This window comes from Falco rusticolus, chromosome 5, assembly GCF_015220075.1.
Source record: "Falco rusticolus isolate bFalRus1 chromosome 5, bFalRus1.pri, whole genome shotgun sequence".
NCBI lineage: Eukaryota > Metazoa > Chordata > Aves > Falconiformes > Falconidae > Falco > Falco rusticolus.
This window is the reverse complement of record NC_051191.1, coordinates 84,747,428-84,766,570: the sequence shown is the minus strand read 5'-3', so window position 1 is coordinate 84,766,570 and position 19,143 is coordinate 84,747,428. Positions and strand designations below refer to the sequence as shown.

At 43.4% G+C, this 19,143-nt stretch overlaps 1 protein-coding gene across 2 annotated transcripts; it reads right to left on the bottom strand.

The window, feature by feature from the left end:
* Positions 1–7,172: 7,172 nt before the first annotated feature.
* SFT2D2 (SFT2 domain containing 2) lies at positions 7,173–18,903 on the bottom strand. Of its 2 annotated transcripts, none has more exons than XM_037390029.1 (8): positions 18,871–18,903; positions 17,024–17,110; positions 16,616–16,701; positions 15,445–15,526; positions 13,350–13,385; positions 13,190–13,245; positions 12,428–12,457; positions 7,173–11,751 (listed from the first exon to the last, which is right to left on the bottom strand). In XM_037390029.1, the coding sequence occupies exons 1-8, from the start codon at positions 18,886–18,888 to the stop codon at positions 11,712–11,714; spliced, it is 435 nt and encodes a 144-aa protein (XP_037245926.1). In that variant the 5' UTR covers positions 18,889–18,903; the 3' UTR covers positions 7,173–11,711. The 2 variants fall into 2 exon arrangements, with proteins under 2 accessions (XP_037245926.1, XP_037245925.1); XM_037390028.1 differs by lacking the exon at positions 18,871–18,903 and adding an exon at positions 18,330–18,465.
* Positions 18,904–19,143: the final 240 nt, after the last annotated feature.

The window sequence follows — 19,143 nt, the reverse complement described above, 5'->3', positions numbered from 1 at the left end:
CAAATGCTCAAAGTGGAGAGAGAGAAACTACCACTGTAATTTTCCCTTGCACGTGATCAAATGGCAGAGCAAATGCAGTTTAGTTTCATTTTATTATAAATACAGATAAACACAGAAATCAGAGCTGGTAGAAGTACTATGTATTTCAATTCAATAACTTCAGTTTTTCAGACAGCTCTAAAACAAATAAATCGTGTTATTTTGAGATTTTTTTTTTTATTTAGTCGAAGCCTTATTTCCACACATGTTTTTTTAGAATTAGTTGCTCAGAAATCAGGAGATTCAAAGTTGAGGCAAGTAAAGAGATAATACTACTCATAAAAGTAGTAATTTTTCAGTAGTTACACACAGTTCTTTCTGTAGACAAATAAAAAGCAAAGTAGTCTGGTTTTCCAAAGTACTTGACTGCCCATTTCTCCCACAGGGCTTTAAGTGGAGTGATACCAGATCACAGCCTCTGAAAAATCACATCCCATCCGCCTTCCTCAAGATGCTTAGAGCTTAAAGGAAATCAAAAGCATGCAAAAAAGCAACAACAGTTTGTTGGTGGAAGGGTTTCAAGTTATGGCAGTGAAACACTGTCTCACCAGCAGGCAGTGTGGATCACTGGAGGTAAAAAACATACTCAGCAAAGATGGATTGGAAATGGAGGCAGCCACAAAGCAAAAGGGAGGTCCTTCCCTGAGTGCACTGCTTGCCCAAAGCACTCCTGGGACAGAGCTGTGGAGAAGGAAGGATATATGGAAGTGACGGATAATGGGCCCATTCCAGTAAAGGACAAGGAAGCAAGTTTTTCATCAATAAGGCTGGATTTTTTTACAGCTGGCATCCCTAAGGGAGAAGCACAAAGGCGTTTGCTTTGCAGTATCATACTAAAATTTTCATCCTGCACAATAATAAAATGCACTCTTAGACACTAAAAGTAAGTTACACCTGGGTGCTTACAGTTATCACTCACTCAATCTGCATGATGCTTGGAAGTCTTGTGTCCCAGAGGAAAAAAACCTCCACAAATCTTGTCTCTTAAAGTAGCTGACTTTCGTACAGTTTGAATTCTAATTTTATAAGAATGTTACCATAGCTGCAACCATGCCTGCAACCACAACTTTTTTCAAAATGAGAGTAGTTACCTGTGGCTGGCTAGTGGGAATAGCCCAATCGCTATTTTCAGTGTGGGGAAGGGTGTTTCAGCTGTAAGAGTTCAGACTAAGAGCAATTTGTGATGTATGTAGCAACATATCCAGAAGGCATGGCTCACCAGTGACATATCTTTCCAACTGAGAAGAATTAGCCAAAAAAATAAAAAGTTTGCATGTGTGCAAACAAATGATCAGCTGAGTGTGTTTTGGCCTGATATTTTACTTTAAAATACACATCCAGACCCATATGTCAGGCTTCCTGACATCCTACATTGTCTCTGCTTCACACAGCTGCCATGGGAGGGGGCTGCAGAAGAGAAACTGAACAAATTCATAGTCAAAGTTATCTGCTTATTGTTGGCATTTCATATTAAGGGCGGAAAACTTTACTTTGAATATTTAGCGTGGTTTAGGAGAAGTAAGAGACATCCTCTAATCTTATGTCCCTCTGCTCACCTAAATAACAACTTTGAATACTTCCCAAACTTCCCTTCTCTCTCCCGCTTTCTTACAAGATTAATTTTTCCAAGTCTACAGATGCTGAAACTGAGGCACCAAGAGATTAATGTCACTGCACGTAGGTATTGCCAGGGCACCAAGAAGCACCCATTCTCACATGTCAGGTGGGTTACTTCTTGGGCTGCAAGTTAGGTCTCCCTGACCCTGACATCTGAAGAAAAGGTAGCTGCACTTCCAGAGTGACACAGCAGCAAGGTGACTGGCAGTCATTGCCGCTGCAAGTGGGACAGAGCAGAGCCAAAGGACGGACGACTGAAACCCCTTTTGCACTTGTCTCCATTTAATTAAACAAGCAAATCAATAGGGGCATCGGAGGGAGCAGAAGATGCTCATACAAAACCTGCAACGTTGCAAACTTTCCCTGAAACTCAGCTGGGAGAGCTGGGCACTTCCAAGCAGGGATCAGACACCTTGTGTCTCATAGCCGGTCAGAACTAAGCTCTACTAGTTAAAAATGCGAGTACAACACTTGTAATCATGCCCAGGATTTTCTAATAAGAATTTAGTGACTTGTATTTTTAAATGAAGCAATGAGAACTGGGGAGAGCAGCAAAAGAACAATCCTGCAACACTTACTGGAGTTTATTCACCAAGTTACAGCAGGAAAAAGCAAGGTGTTATTTTTAACTTTCTAATTAAACTTGTCATAAAACCCTCCTGGCCACCAGCTGGTGAGGTACAGCAGAAAGAAAAAGAAAAAAAAACCCTCACAAACAGAAAAAGAAAGAAGGTAATTAAAGAGGCCTCCCTTGCCTTGACATTAGATAGCTGTTTTTTGGCCTTTAGGTGCATGCTTCCAAATAAAAGGCAGCCCTTTGTGACCAGATGAAATCACAGAGAACAAGACTCACTCTTTCCATCTCCAAAGCTCCCACCGAAGCATTCAAACAACAAACCCCCCTCTGAACATTTAGTCCCAACACCACAGGGAAATGTAACCTCCATCACCATGACACTCCCAGGAAATCAACACCTATCAACTACCACAGAATAATTAAGAGAGGATAAAAAGACAGCTGCTTTCCTTCTGGTTTTTAATCATGGATCCAGCCCCTTAAGAGATTGCTAGGCTAGAAGAGACAGAGAAGATTAGCCTTTTCATTAATGTTGGGGGTGAGGGGACAGTTTCAATAATTTCCACCAGGTATGTTTTTAGCAGTGAGGCAGGCAGCTTGTTCAAGTAGTATCTCCCTGCCTGGTGTTATAACTGAGGTTATAAATGAGATTAATTCTGAAGCCCAGAAAGCATGGGTAGCTTTCCAGAACAACTTTCTTCTTTTTTAAAAAAAGAAGGTAGAAAAAAAAAAATAATATCCTTATGTAGCACAGTGGGTTGACCCTGGCTGGATGCCATGTGCCCACCAAAGCCACTCTGTCACTCTCCTCCTCAGGTGGGTAGGGATATAATGAAAGGCTCGTGGGTCAAGGTAAGGACAGGAGAGATGCCACTCACCAATTACTGCCACAGGCAAAACAGACTTGACTTGGGGAAAATGAATTTAATTTATTACCAATCAAATCAGAGCAGGGTAATGAGAAATAAAACCAAATTTAGAAACAGACACACCTTCCCTCTAACCCTCCTTTCCTCCCAGGCTAAACTTTACTCCCAATTTCCCCACCTCCTCCCTGCCAGTGGCACAGGGGGACAGGGAACGGGGCCTGTGGTCAGTTCATCGCACGTTGTCTCTGCTGCTCCTTCCTCCTCGGCGGGAGAGCTCCTCACGCTCTGCCCCTGCTCCAGCGTGGGGTCCATCCCTCCCACAGGAGACAGTCCACAAACTTTTCCAGCGTGAGTCTTTCCCATGCTGCAGTATGAAGTGTTCCGGCATGTGTGCCTTCTACAGGGTGCAGTCCTTCAGGAACAGACTGCTCCAGAGTGGGTCCCCTGCCAGAAACTCTGCCCCATCGTGGGCTCCTCTTTCCACAGATCCACAGACCCTGCCAGGAGCCTGCTCCAGCATGGGCTTCCCATGGGTCACAGACTCCTTTGGGCATCCCCCTGCTCCAGCATGGGGTCCCCCATGGGCTGCAGGTGGGAATCTGCTCCACCATGGGCTCCATAGGTTGCAGGGGCACAACCTGCCTCACCATGGGCTTCTCCACAGGCTGCTGGGAAATCTGCTCCAGCACCTGGAGCTCCTCCTGCCTCCTTCTGCACTGGCCTGGGTCTCTGCAGAGCTGTTCCTCTCGCATATTCTCACTCTTTCTCATGCTGCAGTTGCTGTTGTGCAGCTTTCCCCCTCCCCACCCTTCTTAAATACGCTATTCCCGGAGGTGCTACCACCATCGCTGATGGGCTCAGCCTTGGCAGTGGCAAGATCATCTTGCAGCCAGCTGGCATTGGCTCTGTTGGACATGGGGGAAGCTTCTAGCAGCTTCCCACAGAAGCCACCTCTGTAGCGCGCTCACTACCAAAACTTTGCCATGCAAACCCAATACATGTAGTCAGGCTGGCAATAAACGTAAGTTAGTTTTAAACAGTAATTTTACTTTTCCCTAATTTGTTTTTCCTACTTGAAGATCTGCAGTGCTGTCCCCAGACATGGATTAGCACCTAGAGCAAGAAACTATTACTGTCCCTATTTTTAAGACCAGAAAATAATAAAAATAAAGAACTTAAAGGTTTCTAAACAAACTCTTGATTTCTATTTACAATATCTCAGAATAAAAGGAATATGTTCAGTGTTTATATTAGGGAAATCAAACATGAACTTTTGACTTGGATGTGTAAGTTAAAGCTTTTTGTTAACTATGACAGTTAACAAGTTTTAAGTGTAATTCAGTTGAAGCTTTTGATTCTCTCAAGAAGGATGAGTTAAATAGCTCATCAAATTACACACAACTAGAAAACACAGGAGTACATGCCCATGATAAAATAATTTGTTTCCACTCCACATATTTGGAAGTGACAGCCCTTCAGAGCTGCAATGAAATCATGTTGGCCAGCCAATACTTTCAATGTACCATTTTTACACTGCACCAGTGTTACTCCACACTTGCTTCTACAGAGATTTTTAAAGCACATTTGCTCAGGAATAACCTCTCTTAGAGATGCCACAAGGGAACCCAAGAAAAACTTAAAAGGGTTTCAAATAGGCTAACTTAAAATATCAATCCCGAAGATTGGCAGCTTACACATACCATTCCATCTCAAATTCATCAGAAGCTTTCTTCAGAAAAGTGAGAAAACAGAGGATTTTGTTCCCTTTAGGCATCTCCAGCTTTTCATGGCCAGGCAGTTACAAGCCTGTACCCCCACCGATAACGCAACCAAGACTGAGCTCAGTTGGAAAGGTACAAGTAAGGGAAGGAAATAAATATCAACCCCCAAATTTGAACTTTGTGCCTCCTCTTGCAAATACCCCCTCTTGCAAATCAGACCTTGTAGGAGAAGAGAAAGGGGCAGACATTAGGCGTACAGCAGCCTTCCAAGAGTCTCGTCACTGAATTTGCATGTGGTGAGGATGACTCTGCCCCAGTATCTATAAATGGGATTCGAGGACCAGATGCTGTAATGCAACTGATAAACCCCTTCCAGAGGATTTCTAAGGAGCAAAGTCACCCACAGAATACACTTTCCCTAGAAGGCATCTGATCATTCATACTTTAGAGATTTCAGATGAAGACTTTTTTTTTTTTTTTTTTAATCATTCAGGTATTAAGACCTCAGCATAAGAATGATGTGGCAAAATTCAACAGCTTTGTTGTTTTGCAGGAGGTTGAACTAGGCCAAGTAAAACAGCTCTTTCTAAGCTATTAAGTATGGAAAGGGTTTATTGCCCTTTAGGACTCAGATTCACAGCTGTCTTGATATGAAATAGATAGATCAACCTCTCCTGACAGTCCTTGGAAACTAACCTTTTCAAAAAGACAAAATACAACCCCCTAGGTTTCTATATTACAGGAAGACAGGTTGCTGCTTCTATTTCAAATAAAACTTTGGAGTTTTCTGTAAGACAGATTTCAGGTTAGTCAGCTTTGAGACAGGGCTTGCTTAGAACAATCTCACCCCCCCCCAAAAAATGTACCTAAAAGCTGAATACAGCCTCCCACAGCACACAACTCAAGCCACCACCCTCGCAAAAAATGCAACTGCTTTGGTTTGCCCTGTCACTCGGAAGGCAGTTTAATGTGTTCTGAACAGCCCTGTTACACTGCCCATGGACATTAAAACCACAGTAAGCATTTGGATGTGTATTAGGCACAAACTTAGATAGATGTGCTTTCTAAAAGTTTAACCCTCCTCCCCAAGAACATTAAAATCATTGCCCCGATACCTAATTTTAACGCTGAAGTAGTTGAGGCCTGAGCAACAGGCCCTGAGATAAAGTTGACCTCTAGATGAACCTGCCAACTGAACATTATATATGCTTAGTATCCGATCACCAGCAAAATACCCATGGTCATTTGCGAAAGACATAGCTTAGGGAAAATATAATCATTAACGAAGATACAGTGCATCCTTCCTTGCTTAGAGGCAGGTGGTCGAGGCCACGAACCAGCTGTTTGGCCTTGTTTGGAACCAGGTGGTTAAAACCCAGCAGATGAAGGAAACTCCCTCGGTTCCTCCCTGAGCCCTGGCCAGGCTGTGGGGGAACCTGAGAGAAGAAGAGTGAAGCCAGATGGTTTTGCATTTGAAATTACGTAAGCTTATTCAACAGTGTAAAAGCTGGACCCTCTCACAGTGACTTTGGAGACCTCCCCTATGCGGGGACGTCCTGCACGGGACTGGCTCTCCAAATCCTCACTGCAACAGGGGCTCCCTACTGACTGCAGACCTGGATGATGGTAACATGTTAGGGCAATTGGTGATGTACCTTTCTTAATCACAACTGCTAACCTTAAGTAGTAATGATTAGGTGCATTACCTTGCTTATCTGTTTCATTGCTTGAATCAGGGTATTGTAAGCTAATGCCTTATTTTCTGTATTAATTTGAAACAAACAGTAAACTAAGGTTATTTTCTTTATTGGTGTCTGTGTGCTATCTATTGACCCCATCAATTGGCAAAACAAACACACATTCATAAATAGTTGGCTTTTTTACTTCCAGTGTACATCAGTATTCAGAGTGTATTTATTCGACAAACAGAGCCAGATCATGTGGCTTCTTAATTCCAGTCTTTGCTGACAGAACAGTATCAGGAATTATTTGTGCTGTAGCATGGACTAAGCCACTACTTTGCTGGCACATCTAGGCTGACTCTTGAGGTAAATGAATAACTAGTAATAAAATTATCACCCCCACCTTCACAACCCTAATTGGGCACACCAGTTGTCTGGGCGCACACAACGAACAATAAGAATTTGATTGAGCTAGAGAAGATGATGGTGGGTGAAACAGCTGCACAGCAATGGTGACAAACTCAGCAGTACCTGTATATACAGCAAAGGAAGTGAGAACAAGACAGTAACTTTTTTTTTTTTTTTTTTGAACAAAACAACCCACAGCAATTCAGCATCATCTGGAGAATCAGCATTATTAAAAACTCCATATTAACCATAACAGCAATTAATTTAATGCAATGACAACTTTATTGAAGAAAAAAACCCCAGCACTTTTAATATTTCACTTAATTACAGAGAAAGTTGGAAGTTAGGAAAGAAGATGTTTGTCAAAGTAGAAAACAGTGTAAAAACATACAAAAAGCACAACAGCAAATAGAATCAGTAACAGTAGAAAACATTGTGGAGAATTTCTGAGAGTTTGGGTTTTGTTTTACAAAACAAGTCCACAGCTGTTAAAAAAATATAGTGGTCCCATTACAGTGAGGCACGTGGTTTTAAGAAAAATATACCATTTCTGTGCTTTCTGTCTTGCATGGTCAGTATTTGCTGTGGTTGTTAAACATAAGTATATAAGACAAGCGTGTTTCAATGTCATCATCCTCCTCACTTTACAATAGCAACAGTGATCTTACTTCCCTTAATGTGACTAAGTACCAAAACTAAGCAAGAACCATTCTCAGACTCGGAGGCTCTTTCCATCTCATAGCACATAGCAAAAGGGGATGAGCTTCAAGTGCCCGCACTACTCCACAAGGCAATTCCCAGAACAGGAGTTTCAGACCACATGTAAGCAACAGTGCCATGAGCCTCCAAATGCATTGCACGCCAGCTGCATTCTACCCACAAATCATGATCGATTCAAGCCTGCCATCTTACACCTAGCTGGAAGCCATCCCATAGCAGGGTCCCTATCCTCCCCCAAACTTGCGTATTTATTCACACACAAAGCTTACACCACTTCCTTTTTTAAAAAACAATTTCTTAGAAGAATTTCAACTTGGTGCAGAAATTTCTTCCTTGGTTTTTGTAACAGTTCATGAACAATCTCATTACTGTAAATACTAAACAAGAGGAAATTGTTCACATCATCCCTGTGGAACCATCTCAGATAGCACCAGTATTCACAATGGACTTCATTGCATGAAACAGAGCAAATCTTTGAAGTAATGAAAAAGAAATCCCACATTTTTATGTGTAGAATCTCAGTACTTTGGGAACACATGACTACCACCCTCCTTACTTCCATTTCTACTGTATCTGGAAAGTCAACTGATCCCAGATATGCACATTTCATGCTAGAACTGTATGCTAGAACTGTATGCTAGGGCTGCTTGGTTAAGGTTATGTTATCTGTACTGCAAAAAGTAAAAAGTGGATAGGCAAGCTGACCAACAGTGAGGCTGGGCAAAAAACACTTTCTGGAAGAACATCAAAGCCTACCGAGATGCGCATCCAACATCATGCAAGTTTCTTTAGGAAAGTCAACCTTGAGTTAAGTGCTGTAGGCAACAGAGCAAGGACTTTGGGAAGGAAGGAGCTTTGCTATTTAAAACACAAACATCTCTATTTGCAGTACAGCACACACAACAAACATTCCTGCCTTGAAGGACACTAAGATAGAAAGCTAGAGAGGGCTTCAAAAATGCCCACCACGCTTCCTGCTGAGCAGATGACCAAAGCGGATGGTAACAAAACTTAACATAAAGTAGTATGAATGATGAAAAGAAGGTATGATGGTGTAATCTAATTCAGATTGGAACTGGTCACGAGAGGTTTACTCCCTGATTATGCAAAATCATATAAAGTATTTTAACAAAGTGGGAAAATCTTTTGCTGCTAAACTTGGCATCAGCTTGAACATAACTACTTATAAGCGACTAAGAATCTGAAGAGTTTGTTGTGATAAAGGAGAGTTATTTTAAATCAAAACTGCTTGTAGACGAAATGATAAACCCTGAGTATGTTTCACATATTGGCAAGAATACAGTGAGTCTCTCCTCCTGTCTGACCTTCACAGGAACAGAATGCAACACCAAAGGGCAACATAAGCCCTAATTGCACTCTGGCAGTCCTTGTGTCTTTGCCACCTCTCCTTGGATTCCCTTTCTTTAATGGCACAACTGCTGAGCCTCACGTGCTATACAGTCAAATGAAGATTTGTTCTTCTCTCTTACTGAATAAAAAGCTGTGGAGTTGGAAAAGGAGGGGGAGTAAGGAAAAAAAATAATCTATCTAAGGTTACCCACTATATATTGGTAGTTTCCTAAATTTCTTACTTCCAAGCGGCTGTGCTCACAACAGTCAGCTAAAATGTTCCAGTTAGCTAGTATGCAAGTTGAAAAACTAATATTCAGCATACCCACTTCTGGTGTTCTAGAGGAACTGCTAGAGAGTCAGGGTGCCACAGTCCTTCAGAAGCCAGTCAAGGAAGAAGCAAAAGATTTTTACTCCTAATCTGAAGTATTCAAAAAAAGAACAAAGTCAAATTCCATTATGTTGACTGCTGATGAGCCTGGAATGATGATCCAAGTTAACATAACTTCCTGGAGAGGGAAAGGAGGAACGTATGCTATACTTCTAGTGTTTTCCAGGAACAGCCAAGTATGTTAAACTAAATATTGGAATGCAGAAGGCATTAGGGTTGCATTTAAATTGCCCTCACACAAAGGAATTCTGTAAACATCATCAAAGTCCTAATAAAAGACTAACACAGGTCCTTTGACAGATGTAAATTAGGTTTGAACCTTCTCCCTGATAAAAGACACACATCAGTTTAGATACTTAGGTCAGTCAGAGGAAAGAAGTAGCAGTATTCTGTAATTCCCAGTCTCTCTTGGGCATTTAACAATCCTTCAAGGAAAGTAATAGTCAACCTAGTTATTCAACACTAATTTCCAAATTCTAGCAGGAAAATAAAAAAGCACCAGGAACTGCATTTGATCATCCTGTGTAATGGATTCATCCCAACATCGGTGCCATATTTTCAAGGCAGCATTTTCCATTCAGATGCCTTTGTAACAGGAACTCTAGCCAGCTGGAATCCACTGAACGCCTGGTGAAATTTCCCTTTCATACTATCCTCAAAAGGTTGGTGTTTTGGGTTGGTTTTTTTTTTTGAGAGGATCCTAACAGAAGGATGGTACTGTGCTTTATAAATTATCAGAAGGACACTTAAGTTTAAGATTTTGAATTAACTCAGTTTCTAGTAACTTTCTGGAAGCCACAGAATTACTTGGCTTCACTGTGGGTTTATGTTTTATTGCCAAGTACATCTAGGTCTTTCCTACATTGAAATCTTTGTAGTACAAGTCAGGGATGTGTTTGCCATGCAAACAGAACGCTGTTACCTGGCTAAACTCCTGGTAGATGGAGGAAGAGAGACTTCAGTTCATGTTGGATAATCATCTTCGTAGCCACTGCCTCCAGCAAGACAGTTGGTAAGAGGAAAGGTGAAAGCAGTTAAACAGTATCTCACCCCGCAGAAGCGGGAACCTGTGCTTATAAACAACTAACCGCAGCAATGGTTTGGGAGTAAGTGATTATACACAGCTCAGAATATGAACAGAATATAGAGTAGCCTTGGAATTTGGATACCGACGTTCAGCATTTGTTTCGAGCTGGCAGCTAGACTGATACACGCTTTCTTTGATAAGACAGGCAACAGAAAATTGTACTTTCTCCTCAAAACAGTTGTTCTTCGCTAGTGTATGCAAGAGCTTTAGGAGACACAAAACTGATCCCACTTACAAAAAAGAAGAAATGTTGTAGTTCTAACTTGTAAATAAGGTAAGAAGAAAACATCTCCTTGGACCAAACTGCTTAAACAATATCCTGCTTTCACCTTATCAGAGTTCGTCCTGTGGGAAAGGACATACATAAATTCTGTCGTTGCTTACCTATCAGGCCCTCAGCTTTGCATGGCCCCTACGCTGCAGCTGGGAAAGAAGGGAAGCACCCTGCATCATGTGAAAAATTTCAGTTTTCTGCCTTTTATGTATTACCTTTAGCTGCAGGCAAGGCAAAGAATTCAGGTTCCTGACAGCTAAAAGATTCTATCAACCTTATTTTGCAAGTGCTTTTCCTACAGGAGTAAGTTATTATAGATGAAAATGTCCCTTTCATGTATTTTAAGGAAACACCACCAGTCTAAACTGAAAAGTAAATATTTCATTAAAGATGCAAACATTTCATACTTACTCCAAAATAGTCTTTTCATTTAGAATTAAAGTTTTTTGAAGTAAACCTAAAATTTTTCAAGAGGCATGAAAAGAATACCAGTATTCCATTATCCAAGGTAAACAGTGCAAAGATTAAGTGACATAAGGCTATTTGAAAACAAAAAACAAGTTGTCAGTAACAAATCAGTTGCCAACTGATTTTTTTTCTTGAAAAAAGAAATCCTCTAGACTGGCATAGTCCCATCAGAGTAGAGATCTCCATTTTACAAACTTCATGTATTACTATGTTACTTTTGCAAAACCAAACAAATACATGACTTTATATAAAGAATTATCATAACAGATTCTGGATCTCCACCTAGTTTTTCTGCCAGATTGAACTTCATTTGACCACGAGCACCCTGTCCTACAGACACCATTGCTTACAAAACCAAGCAATTGCACACACTGGATTTAACACAAGGGGCTTCTAAACAAGCTGAAAGGCACATGTTGGAGACAGAAGTAGGAAAAATACACACACAGTGATCTTAACGTAGCTCTACTATACTTCCTAGAACTTTGTGAAGCATCCAGTATTCCTCTCAGGACAGGCAGACTGAAACACATTTCTTCACAGCATCCCTACAGGCAGGAGAAAGAGGGGAAAAAAAACAACAACACAGAGAGTCACCTCAGTTATGCTGCTTGATGAGACTCATTCCATGCTGCTGTCACACTGACACTGAGGACTTGAAAGATCAGCTGACCCTGTATTAATTGTGCTTTCATAATTTGAATGACTACATGAATGCATTAGAGACAAGTGGATCTGCTCACCGTCCACCTGCCCAACTGCAGCAGAAATGACACCTGTCAGCCTGTGTTGAGGCAGTGCAACGAAGGGTGGGCGTGATGGAGCAGGGGAGAGAACTGTGTGCTCAAACACGTAACAGTGCTCAGGGGGGGGAACAGGGAAAAAATGAGTTACACAGAAGGTGTAAAAAGTAGAAAAAAGGTACACTTGCCTAGTAGCATTTTGGACCAACATTTAGACATCCAAAGGTAAGCCTCAAGTTTAGCACATGGTCAGCACGGTTACATATTTTTATGGGAAGCCCTCACATTTTGTTACATCTGTGTTCTCCCACTAGAGAATGTGCTTAGTTTCATGTTCAGATTTAACTACATGTATTTCCTCCCCCTAAGAAACCACCATGGAAAAACTTTTAAAGCAATACACTACAATGCTTCTATAAGCTAATCTTCTGTATCATTAATGCTCAAGATGACAAAAAAGTAAGGGAGTAGGGAAGCTTACCTTGCAAACGGTATGAAGGAAATGCTGTACCTAAGAAGAAAAGATTTTTAAAGTTACTATTCATGTCAGATTTTATTAGTCACAAACAAGAAGAACAACTCCTCTGATGCTCTAAACAGGTAACTGCAAGACACACAACTAAAATGAAGCTCTGAGGTTGTGAGCAACAGGAATGAGTATCCTTGCAAGTCATCTTAGCCCAGCCGGGCTGTGAAACACTACGGCAAAACCGGGGTGGGGGTGGGGGGGGGCACGTTGTAGAAGCATTCTAACACAGTTCTCCTGCACCCGATATATTTTTCTGAGTGCTGGCTAGATATTCATACCAGTTTCCATGCTGCTGCAACATTACACAGAGCATATGTTAACTTAAAGAACACTGACAGTTCATTTGATTAGCATATCTGGGTCTTTGAATAAGACAAACTGCAGAAGAGGAATACCAGACAGTAAGCAACAAATTGATTTATAATGGAAAGAAAAAAAAAGTAGTTTTACTTGAAGCTCACAGAAATTAAACACGTTCAGAGGAACTTCCCCCGGAAATGGAGCCCTGAGCTCCATCTCTAGAGGGGTGGTCGGAGAGACCAAGACGCAGGAGTAAGTCAGCTCCTCACTGATGCATTGTCTTGCATCTAGGGGAACGGTGGGGTACAAATTCTTCTTCCCTCTAACTCATGCAAGGTCAAAATCCACTCACAATTCAGCTGCTGATGTTAGGTGTGATAGACAATAGGAGTGTGCAGGGAGGAAATCACTTACCATGCCAAGGCAAAAAACTGTAAGATGCAGAAGAGGAGCGCAAGTCCTTTACCCCACTGAAGGAGGGGAGAAGAAACCAAGCAGACAGAGAAAACATTGTAAGAATCTTATTTTCAAAATACAGCCCAGTTATATATACATACAGGACACACATACTCACCCAGAAAGCAGCACATAATGTTAGTATGAGACACAACTAGAAGAAAACAAACAATATATATTAAACACAGAAACAACTCCAGTTTTTATAGATATTGCAACACTATAATGAGTTCCTCCACACAGACAGATTACATAATTTCATAGATGCATCCAATCCTGCATAACGGTGTCCCTTATTTAAAATGCTCTCACTATTACATTCCTGAAGTGAATTAAAGCAATAAGAAGTATCAGCCCAATATCTACAGGAAATAATTTTACAGCCGCAAAAGGGGAAGAGGTTCCTACAGCTCTTTTGCAACATCAGCAGGTCCCTGCTTCATCCCACACACTTCTTGGTGTCACAGGTATATACCACAGTTCATCATTTTGCAAGTAAGATCTTTCAGTTACAACTTTAGTCTTTCTGCTTCTGTACAAGCCATATTTCCTGTTGATTCTCAAGGTTACCATGGGGTTGAAGTTATTTCTTTATTTAATTCTTATTAATTAAAACTACAATTCACTTTCAAGAACTTTCAGCTATTGCTTAGTAGCTCTCCTGTTTAATATAAAGTCCAGCACAACCATTTAAACCAGCACTTTTTCTTTTCTTCAGAGTTGCACTCCGTATTTACTACCGTTAAAATCTCTGGGGGTACAAGGCAATTTTGGATTATTTTATGTTTTAACAGGAGCCTCCTTTTAAGTTTTTGTGTTCAATTTAAGACACAACAGCTCATTTAGCTACAACCGATGCTGATACTTGGTCTTCCTTCATCAACATCTAACAGCCTTTTGATACACATGTAACACTGTGCCACTAGAGATTATAATGCACGTTTTAATGCTTGAGTAAAAAAAAAAAATAAACAAATTAGCACTACATATTCAAGACAGCAACACATGCATTGCCAAAGAAATCACACACCTCACCTCAGTCATGATTACTGAAGTTAAATGTAGTTTTTGCATTAGTTAAGGTGGTGATCTGTACATTGGTCTAAATACTACATCATACATCTAACAACTGGCTTTATTCCAGTTAACAACATTCCAAGCATTCTCCTGACTCCAGGCATCCTAAACGCATACAAAACAAACACACCAAGCAGGAGGCTGCTTGCTTCTGATCTGTGAGGATACACAGTCAGTTTCTCAAGCTCTTATCAGTTGCCTGCAGCCTCTCTGGTTGTTTTAAGTTAAAAGTTGTGTGAGTTAAAAGAGAAAATAGGAAGCGCTGATGCCAAGCAAACACTCTGAAGACATTCACACTGAAAGGAGGACAGTGTCATGCAGCTTAAACCACCTTCCAGACTTTAGACTCCAGGGGACAATGGGGAAGTCTAAGAGACAAAAAAGCACATGCACTTTAAACAAGGAAGAGTCTGAAACTTAGCAGCAACTTTCACACACACTCACACACCCACCCAGTAGAGGGTTGGCTACCATTCCTATCTTCTGAAAATAAAAATAATTCCAAGGGCTGACTTCAGTTGAATGTTGAGTTTGCAGTTTCATTGTGTCACATGAGTTTCAAAACCTGAAGCTATCAGCCAGCTGGGATGATTTCTGTATTTTTAATGCAAGATGACCAAGGCATAGAGACTTCCCAGTTGCTTTCTCAGGGAACGATTATTTAAATTGAGGTAGAAATACCTGCACAGCTCTTTAAAGCAAATCAGATAGAATAAAAAAAGACAAAATTATGCAAAATAGAATGCCTAACAACTTCTGTAGTACAACTTTTAAAAAACTAGTTTCCCACCTTTTAAGCAACATGTAGATATCATGTTGTGACCTCAAGCACCCTAAAAAAGCATGTGCATGGTTCACACACCAGGCACAGACCCTTAATGCTGATTTAACATAACAACCTGGCCCCAGCTCAGTCTTTCATAATAGGAAAGTGGTTTTCTGGTGCTACACATACCTTTCCACTACAGCAGATGTGCAGGATATTTGATGTTTTAAGAGAAAAAAACCAAAAAAACAAACCAAACCACCCACCCACCTACCCACCCTGAGACATAGATCAATGTGTAGGAAAGGACTTTACAATGGGAATTGTGTACAGGTTAGCAGGAGTTCAAACTGATTCCTTTGATACTTACTAGCATAACAATAGTAGCAATCAAACGTGTAGGCTCAAACATCCTTTTCAACTGTTGCATTGGTCCCATAAGAAAAAGAGTGCTTTGGAGGGAAAAAAAAAAAAGAAAAGATTAAGACAGAGAGTAGAAAGGCAAAAGTGTAACTAATTAAGGTCCCTCATTAAGGGGGGGTATTTTATTCAATCGCTGTGATATGGGGCATCAGTACACTATGTTGTTATGGTAATCAGTGCTGCGTAACAAAAGAAACAAAGAAACAGGACATACAAGACAAAATCCATCCCTGCTTTTCTCTGTGTAAGGTATTTATTCTATAATTTTATTCACACTTGTTCAGTTACAACTAACATAAGCAGAGCAGAACTGTCAAGCCGGAAGCATGGTTCAAGGTCAGCTTCAATGAGATCATTCTTGACAGGTGCTTTTTTAACCTGCTCTTGAAAAACTCCAGCCACAGAGGCTCTGCATGGATTGACAGGTCACCCAGCTAAATTCCTCTACATAAAGGGCTGTTTTCAGGCCTGGATCCATTCTCCGATCCCTTAGCAGATCTGCAGCCCTCATTTAGAGCCCTACTGATTGATACTGCATGAACAAGGTGAAAGTTTTACCTAAGGTGATATTTCTGCCTCATCACTATAGTATTTCTAATTCCATTCCTTGTGCTTTGTGACATATTGTTAAGTTTCCTCAGCCACAGAAGTTTATGCCTCTGACAAAATTAAGGGGGCTACGTTTCAGCACCCTGAATGGCCATGACGGCTTATCAAACACACCTGCCCTGACAGCCAGCCTGCCCAAATATATTCACCAAAACACACAGAAAATACAAAATGGCAAACCATTTTTTTTTATCTTGGGGGGGGGGGGGGGGGAGGGGAACCAACAAAATCAAAAAACTTCCATGTTCAAAACATGAGTTTGATTCTTCTTTACTAATAAGTAACTTTTATCTTGAATGCATTACTAACAGCAATAAACAAAATAAAAGGTTTCTTTACTGTTTCAGGGCACTTCTGGGGAAATGCTGATATTCAGCAACAAGAGAATGATCTACATCATCAAGCCTTCTCACACAAATGCAACAGCTTGTACCACTTATGCAGCTTCACCTATCACTGTGCCTTAGTTTCACATCTTTATTAGGGAACTAATATATAAAGATTGTTACCTCCCAATAGACGCAATATTCCCCAGCGTATAAAATACTGCAAAGAGTATCAGCCCTTTCTTTGGTACCCATAGCAGACAAGTACCCTAGAAAGAAACGAACGGGGTGGGGGGGAATAGAATTAATATTTTTTTACATTGCAAAAGACATATATGCAAGAAATGTCACAACACGAGAGAAATCTTAGGAAAGCTTAAACCCAAATTGCAGAATCACATGCACACAAAAGTAAATTGCATTTATTGGCATTCTTGTTAGCAGTTAGTGCATTGCATCGCAGCTAACGAACTGAGTTAGATGCCTTCCCAGAGGCTCAAAAATTAATTAATAAATAAAGCAACAGCATACAGCAAGGCTGTAATTACTGAAGCTCAAAGATCAGGGAAATACGGCAAAAAAAGTCCTTACCAAGAGCGAGCACAGGCACCCTATTGCAAAACACGCAATGAAGCCTTTCACTCGGGTGCCCCAACCTAACGAAGCCGCATCAATAACCTAGAAACGAGGAGGAAAACAAAGAGGGCGAGTTACGATGTAGTAACGGCTCTGCCACTCGGGCAGCCCGTGACTCGTCCCCGGGACACCAAGCCGTGCCCCCCCGCAGGGCCTGCCCTGCCCCGCCGGACCAGAGCCCCCACTCCCCGCCGGACCGGACCAGAGCCAGCACCGGCAGCGGGCGTCGCGGGGTTGGTTGTTCGGGTGGGGGGGGGGGGGGGGGGAGAGGGGGTCGGGGGGGGGGCTCCCCCCTGCCACTCCCGCGCCGCCGCTTCCCGGGCTGGCTCCAAGCCGCCTCCCGGCCCGAGCCCCCGCGGGAGACCCGGCCGCCCCCTCCCATAGTGAGCTGAATAATGACCTACGTACGACTTAATTAAAAAAAAAAACAACGTGCCCGCGCTCTTGTCTGTCTAAAGGTTGAAAAACATCCGGAGACCCTTATTGCTGACTTTAGGATGTACTAAATCAGAGAGCCTCAATGCTGACCTGAGGACGTCATTCTCGAATTGATGACATAAAGAACGTGCTAATTACCGAGGCCTTAGATTTCTGTTATCTTTAAAGATCTGGTCCTAAGTTGTTGTTCGTACAACGGGACAGGGAATTTAAATCATGGTCACCGGTCTATCGAGAAACAGAGTCCGCGCAGACACAAAAGGTAAAAAGTTCATCAGAGGAAGGCTCATGATCTCCACCTTGAAGACCCCCGGACGACCACTCCTCAAGGACACTAACGCAAGTGCGAGATATGTTAAGGAGGTCCCGGAATTGTAAACAATATGTAAATGATTCCCCGAAAAGTTAATGAATAGTCATGAGTGACTTGTATAAAGAGGGGGCTGAAAGGTCCCCTGGGGGTGCATGCCTTGGTGGAGCGATCCCCGCGCCCCAGCGCTGCCGAATAACGACCCTCCGCTCGCCCGCGCACAGGTGAAGCGATTCCTCCGCTCCGAGCCCAGCAGCCAGGGCCCCCCGGCCGGGCAGCGGCTGCTGGCGGGCGGACACGGGGGCCTTTAGCTGCAGGCGGAAGGTGGGGAGCGCGGCTCAGCCGCAACCCGACGGCGCTCGCCCGGGCCCCGGCGGCACAAGGGCGGGCCGAGGCGGCACAGGCCGGTCCCGCCGCCGAGCCGAGGGGCGGCGCAGGCCCCCCCGCCGGCCGGGCCCCGGCGCGCAGCCGGCCGCGGCAGGGAGGCGGAGGGCACGGCGAGCGGAGCGTTACCTCAGCCAGGCCGCTCGGCTCCTCCGCGTCGCGGCCGCTCAGCACCCGCTTCAGCTTGTCCATGGCCCCAGGCCCGGCCCCGCGGCTCTGCCCCGCGCCCGGCCCGGCCGCTCCTCCCCGCCCCCGGAACTCTGGGCCCCGGCACGCACCTGCGCCCGGCAGGTAGGCGAGGGCCGGCGGCGGCGCGCAGGCTGCCGGGGGCTGTAGTCCGCCGGGCGGGGCCGCTCCCCCGCGGAGATGGCCGGGACCCGCCGCCTCCGGGACTTGAGGAGCGGTGAGTCCCCCGGGGGGGGGGCGGGCGGGGGGCAGCGCTGTGCCGGCCGGCCCCTCGCCCTCAGCCCCGGGGCGCAGCGGGGCCCGTGCCCGCCCCCGGGTGCTCCAGCCGCCCCGCGGCCGCTTCCCGGGAGCGGGGGCACCGGCCCCAGCGCCGCAAACCTCCCGCAGGGGTGGCGGCCGGACAGAGCAGCCCGGCGAACTGAGGTTGGCCTCTCCACAGTAACTTATGGGTTCGGGTGTTTTAAGAGAGAGCAAACAGTCCCACCTTCTCCAAGTTTGCCATCGCTCACCCTTCCGAGCACTGGACAGCTGACATCCAAACTGTCCTGCTGTTCTCCAGACAATGAAGTCCACACCCTCTGCCAGTTTTACTTCTCTAGTTGTATCCTACCTCCTCCCACCGGTTTTGCATCCATTACATGGCAATAACGAAGCTCATAGAAATAGTAACACATATTTCATTTTCCTCCCACTACTGGGGCTCTTTCCCTGTTTTGAGAAGGTCTCACTTTATTTTCGTAACTACCTGGAGTGGTCT

Coding starts and splice junctions, on each gene's coding strand:
- SFT2D2 (XM_037390028.1), bottom strand. CDS start 18,392: ATGGACAAGCTGAAGCGGGTGCTGAGCGGCCGCGACGCGGAGGAGCCG. Junction 16,702..17,023: donor GGTGCCTGTGCTCGCTCTTG/GTAAGGACTTTT, acceptor GTTTCTTTCTAG/GGTACTTGTCTGCTATGGGT. Junction 15,527..16,615: donor AATATTGCGTCTATTGGGAG/GTAACAATCTTT, acceptor TTCCCTCCAAAG/CACTCTTTTTCTTATGGGAC.